Source organism: Diceros bicornis, chromosome 15 (genome assembly GCF_020826845.1).
Source record: "Diceros bicornis minor isolate mBicDic1 chromosome 15, mDicBic1.mat.cur, whole genome shotgun sequence".
Classification (NCBI taxonomy): domain Eukaryota; kingdom Metazoa; phylum Chordata; class Mammalia; order Perissodactyla; family Rhinocerotidae; genus Diceros; species Diceros bicornis.
The window spans coordinates 44,102,970-44,108,969 of record NC_080754.1 but is presented as its reverse complement, the minus strand read 5'-3'; the positions used below and the strand labels follow the sequence as shown (position 1 = coordinate 44,108,969).

Below are 6,000 nucleotides of genomic sequence, written 5' to 3'. Positions count from 1 at the left end.
GGTGTGGGTAGCCCCAGCACAGTTGGCTGCAAGTTCTAATACCACATTTGTGTTGCAGTAGTTCTTTTAAGTGAGTAGGCCCCCAGCGTGGCAGGTTGTTAGGCTCAGTGGCTTACAATTGCTATAAGCTTCCAGCCTTTAGGTCTCTTGTCAGCTCTCTGAGGATTGCAGCTGGGTGGGGCTGGCCTCAGGCACGGGAGCACCCAATTGTTTCAGGCTTTGGAAGGTGGGGCAAACCCCCTATGTCTTTGAGAAGCACAAGTCTTCTGCAGCTGACAAGCCCTGCCGCCCACAGGTCCACACACACAGTCAACACAGTCCTGCCCCGTGTGTGTGCCCCAACCTCCTGAAGTGGACCTAGTCTCTCCACTGCGAGAGCCCCACACTCTCCACCACCGCCCCACACTCTCCACCCACTCCTTGTGCACGCCCTGCCCCACTGAAGTCGGCTCAGTTGCCGGGCTGCAGAGAATCCAGTCACCAATCTATGCAGGCCCACAAGTTGCCTGAGGGCTTGTTGTTGGGTGGGGCCAGTCTCTAGGGTGGGCTGCCTGCCCTGGCTGAGCTGGATTAAATCGGTGCTCTAGTGGGTGGGGCAGATCTGGGCTAGCCGGCCCCAGGGAGAACTCCAATGGCATCTGTGTCAGCATGCCCACACCAGGCCACAACAATGGCCGCCGCCAATGTCCCAGTCCCTGGAGAGGTCTCACCTCTCACCAAGATGCACTCAGGGCCCACCAGGTGAGTCTCTTCGTACCAAAGCACTATGCACCTTTCTTTCTGGTGATTTTAGGTTGCTTTCTGAAACGGGTGACTTTGTGTGCAGGCCCTTTAAGAGCCGGTTTTAATTTCTTTGTGAACCAGCTTTTCTGGGGGTATTCCCCAATGTTTTAGTAGCAGGCAGTCAGATATTATGCCACCCGTCTGGATTGTGCTGGGTCCACAAAATGCCCCCAGTGGAGGCGCTCCCTGGCTCAGGGACCCGCTCCTCCAGGGAGGGCTGCGTACCTGTGGGCTGCTCCCGGCAGCAGTGAGGAGCTGTGGCTTGTGAAGGTGGCGTTTTTCCTCTCCAGAAGGGAGTTTCTGCCTCTCCTACCTCAATTAGGATTGTCCTTTGTTGCAGGAGTTCCTCTTATCCAGTTTTCAGTTCTGTCTCAGGGGTAATTTTTCCACGAGTAGTTGTAAATTGGCTGTGTCCGCGGGAGGAGGTGAGTTCAGAGTCTGCCTACGCCGCCATCTTGACTTCTCTCCCAGAACCTTTACCAAAGTGCTATGGTCTATGCCTGCTTCCCCTGCACCCAGATGTCACTCTCCAGGAACTTGGCCTTCCTGGGGCAAGCCTGCGATCAGACAGTGACTCCATCCCCACCTGGAGGGGAGGATGGAAGGAAGGAGGATGGAACGAAGGAGGATGGAGGTCTTGGCCGGGACCCGATCTCGACCCGGATCGCCCTGGGTCCAAGCGCCTCTCTGCGGGCTGGAACAGGCAGTGGTCCCGCCAGAACTCAGCAACTCTGAAGTTAAGTTTAGAGAGATGAACTGCCAGTTTCCCACAGGGGCTGATTTCTGTAGATGTCAGACCTTCTGACACACCTGCTCAGGGCAGACTCAGGACAAAACCTAAGCAAGAGCAAGCGTGGGTAAGTAAAGACTGCAAGTTAGCACCTGAGCTTTTTCCTTAGGTGTTTAAAAAAAAGTGTTTGTTTTGATAAATATAGGGAATCTTTGGTCCATGTTCACATATTTTCGTGGAAAAGCATATCTAAAAGTGGAACTATCTGCTCTGCTCTAGACCGCTTCTGGGGACAAGAGAACAGACTCAGTTTTAGGCATCCCGTGAATGATAGAGGCCAGGGTATACATCAGAGAGGCCACAGCATCGTTACAAAGTGAGGACTAATACTGAAATCTTCAGATCCAGTGGATGGAGGAGTCTCTGGTCTCCTGTCAGGCAGGTAGGAGCATGCTGGTCCTCAGGAGCCTCTCCATGTGGAATAACCATAATAATGAGAATACCAAGCATTTATTAACTATATATTATGTGTTAGGTCTATTAAGTACTTTACATACATTATCTCGTAAAGGTTCAAAACACTTATACTTTAGCCCCATTCTAAAGATGAGAATACTGAGGCTCAGAAAAGATAATCAGCTGCCTGAACTCACCCAGCTAGTATGAGATGAGATCAAACTTGAGTAGTCAAACTCAAGTCTCTTTTCCCCCGGGCCCATGTTAATGCTCCTAAACTAGGCTGAAGCAGGGGTTTAGAGAAAGCACTCAGGGCTGGGGAGGGGAGCGGGTTAGCATAAGCACGCCGGCACCATGGCAGGGCTCAGGCCCTAGTAAGCAACTGGAGGCCACCCAAGGCACATGTCCAGTCTGAGAGCCTGGACACACTCAGAGGCATGAGAGACAAGACTAGCTCGGTAGTCACAAATGACAAGGGCTTCACACCAGGCTGAGGGCTGCAGTCCAATTTTTGGCAGACAGAGAGGTGGACAGACCACGGAGACCCAGACACACACAGACGGGATAGTGTGTCTAACAGGAGGGCTCCTTCATTGCTCTCCTTTCTCCCCAGTATCCAAATTCTGCCTTCACATCCTCCTCACCAACCCATTTTTCTCCTCCAGCCTCCACCAGTTTCTCCAAGCTCACCTTATTGCCTCTGCAAAAGGAGAGTCCTAGCATATTGGGTTTGATTGCACCACCTCCCTCCTCCTGAAGAGACACCTCAGCACTGCCCCCACCCCCTAATCTCATCAAATATCCCATGCTAAGCTCTAAGTTTTTTGTTGGTACCCAAGTAACAATAACCCATGAAGAGGCAGAGCATAACCCACTTGGGGGTAAAGTAACCTCTCCCAGCATATGTCCTTAAGGCAGCCCTGGGGCCTGACACACAGTCCCAGGTAGCAGAGTCGATATGCTTATACTCCAAGCAATGTCCTCATGTTCTGCCTGACACTCACTTATTCCTGATCTTTCCATGCCAGGGAAAGATAATACCTCCCATTTGTTTAGCATTTTACAGGATACAAAACACTTTCAACTGCATTACATCACTGAATCCTCCCAAGAGTGCTGGAGGCATTATCCCCCATGTCAGATGAAGAAATGGAGATTCAGAGAAGGCGAGTGGCCTGCCCTGGGCCACAGAACTGGTCAGCCTCAGGCAGTGGTCAGAGCCCAGAGCCAACTGCCCCCTTCACCACAGCCCTAAGAAGGCTGCCAGAGAGGAGAAGGCTTCTGTAGCCTAACTTTCATTTCCTCAGAACATAACCTTTGCCCCCGTGTATATCAGTAAAACCAAATTAAACAAAACAGTCACCAGGACTCTGGGAGTGTGAAATCAAACTCTCCCATGTTGACATCAATTCACAGAGGGCACCTTGGCTCAGGGATTTCTCTCCATCCTCCACTTATTCGTAGTTTTATCAATGAGATTGCTTCTCCTATGAAAAACACTGGAAGCCATAAGAAGAACGTTTACATAAAGGACAACTGTAGACTTTGAACAACAGAAGAAATCAGAGGAATGAGGACAATGGGCAGGACAAGAGGCAGAAGGCGTGGGAAGGGGCTCACACACAGAATCCTGGGCCTGCAGGAAGCCGGGGCACGACTTGGCCTTCTCTTTTCATGAGCAGCCCCTGTGTTGGCCCAGATGAATCACCACAGTCCCCTCTCCACACCCCCTGCCCTTGGCCTCTCTTGTTTTCTCTTCCCACCAGCAGCTCTGTGCTCCACTTCCCAGCCTCCTCCTGACGCTTCTGGGCTGTAGTCTGTACACTATGTAGAGAGAACCAGAGTTTAGAAGAAATTAGCCAAAAAGGCATAGAAAAAGGAAGAAAGTAGCAGAAGGGAAGAAAACCTGACAATATTATTTAAGAAAACCAGAACAGAACTTCTTTTTGTTCATCTTCATGGCGTGTGGCAGCTTGATGGGAACGGTTGATCAAAATGGAGCTGCCTTGGGAAATATTTTGTGTAGGCTGATCACTTCATTTCTGACATATGCCCGCAACACGCAGAGTCACCAGTACATGAAGACTCAGAAGACCTCCCCCACTGGGGATCCTTCTGACTGCCTGCATCAGAAAGAGAAAGGGCAGAAAGATTTGCAAATTTTTTTTTATTCTGTGTGAGTAGTGGAGAGGAGACCAACATGTTCTGGACTAACTTGGGGATATGTAGTGTCGTGGTGCTGGCAGGCGTCCTCTAGTTGTTGGCATGATTGTGACCTTCTCATCACCTTACAGGGCTCAATTTAAGTGGGACCCACCAACCTTTCCTGACCCTCTTTCTAAAATAGATCTTTCCATTATTCTCTGTCACAGCACCCTGTTTATACCCTTATTAACACCTAACAATATGCTGTAATCGTTTTGATAATGGGTCAATTTGTTTGTTTGTTGACTGGCTCCTCCAAAAGACATAAACTACATTAGCATGTCTACTTTCATTACTAACATGAAGTATTCTTAAGTAAGAGCTCAATTTATATCAGTGGAACGAATGAATGAGTATTAGAATCTCTAGCACAGGGTTTGATTTTCAATAGATATTTCATAAACCCAAGTTTTCCTCTCTAAGCCTATAGTCTATTGGGACATATGGAAACACGGAAATATCATTATACACAAGGAAGACTGAGTGGCATGCTGATTTAGATACCAAAAAAAGAGCTGGTGGTGAAGATTATGTTCAAGGAGTTCTCAGGGACTAGAGGAGAGGCTACACGCACACTTCAGGATCTCTGGAAACCAAGGGAACTTACACTTAGTTTATGCCCGCCTGCCCTGTGCCCTTGACCTCTGGGGTTGACAGTTAAAGATGACCAAACACCAGAACACATGGACTGACAAGTACCTACAAAGACATAAGATTGAAAACTCCCTAGCACAGAAAAGCCCAGGCTGTGGCCTCACCATTCCAGGGCCCTCACCATTTTACTTGGGAGTATGTTTCCCTCACTTCTTTCCAATAAGAAATTGAGGCACGGTGGCTTAATATGCCCCCATTCACAAGATGTTCTGTCCTCAGAAATGTCATCTAAAGACACAGTTCAGGCCTTTCCCCCCAAGTGATTGGAGGAGAACATCCTCCAACTGGAGGGAGTCTGACCTTGGCATGTGACAGGGGGAAATGGTGGATAGGATCCACCTCAGACTGCAGGAGACCCCGAGGAGCCCTAAAGCATCCCCCTGCACACAAATTAGCACCAATTGTGTCTATCTATGACTCCCTCTTTTTCTGGAAGGAGACTGCACATCTTCCCTAATCCCAGTAAAGTTGAGGCAAAGCCTGTGGGAGAGAGATAAGGTTAGAGGGAGCTGGACATGGCAGAAGGGCTCTGCCCTTTCTTTTAATCTGACTCTACCAGCGCCTGCCTAGTGAGGCCCCAGAGGGCTCTTTAAGGCCTGTCTGGCCAGAGGCAGACTTATTCCAGGACTGCCCATGTTCTCCAGCTGCATTGACAGCTTCTACACCTCCTAGCTGGGCTGTCTGGAGGCTGGCTGTCACTCACTTGGGCTATTCTTTTGCCAAAGCTTTTTTTTTTCTTTATTTTTGAAGAGTTTTCTTTTGTTTTATTTTTATCATTTGGGGAATTGAAAAGTCAGGAAAATAGAAACACAACTAAAATACTTCATATTACATTTTACTGAAAAAAGAAATATTAGAACCCAATTCTAATGCCAGGAATTTCTAATTTCTCTTTTTGGCTCTTGAAGCTACTGAGGTCACATCTCTGATGCCTCCCACCAGGGATCTCTGCTGCATTTATTCACATCTGGTCCAGGCATCCAGAAGCACACCACTCTCCTGGTTTTGCGCACTCCTCATTTAACTCCCTCATCAGTGACCCATCCTCTAATTCTCACCTCTCTATTCTCTCAGCAACAAGTGTCCCAGTGAAGAAAGAAATAATAGACTTGGAGTCTAAAGATTTTGTTAGACTACCTCTCAGGAAGGGACCCCAGATGCCTTCAACACAG

General features: G+C 48.7%; 1 protein-coding gene across 1 annotated transcript in view; it reads left to right on the top strand.

The window, feature by feature from the left end:
* Positions 1-623: 623 nt before the first annotated feature.
* Positions 624-6,000, top strand: part of KCNMB2 (potassium calcium-activated channel subfamily M regulatory beta subunit 2) — a 118,928-nt gene continuing 113,551 nt past the window's right edge. Inside the window, exon 1 of the mRNA XM_058556316.1 lies at positions 624-741. Within this exon, the coding sequence (XP_058412299.1) occupies positions 632-741 (110 nt within the window). The 5' untranslated portion in view covers positions 624-631. The remainder of the gene's footprint in view (positions 742-6,000) is intronic.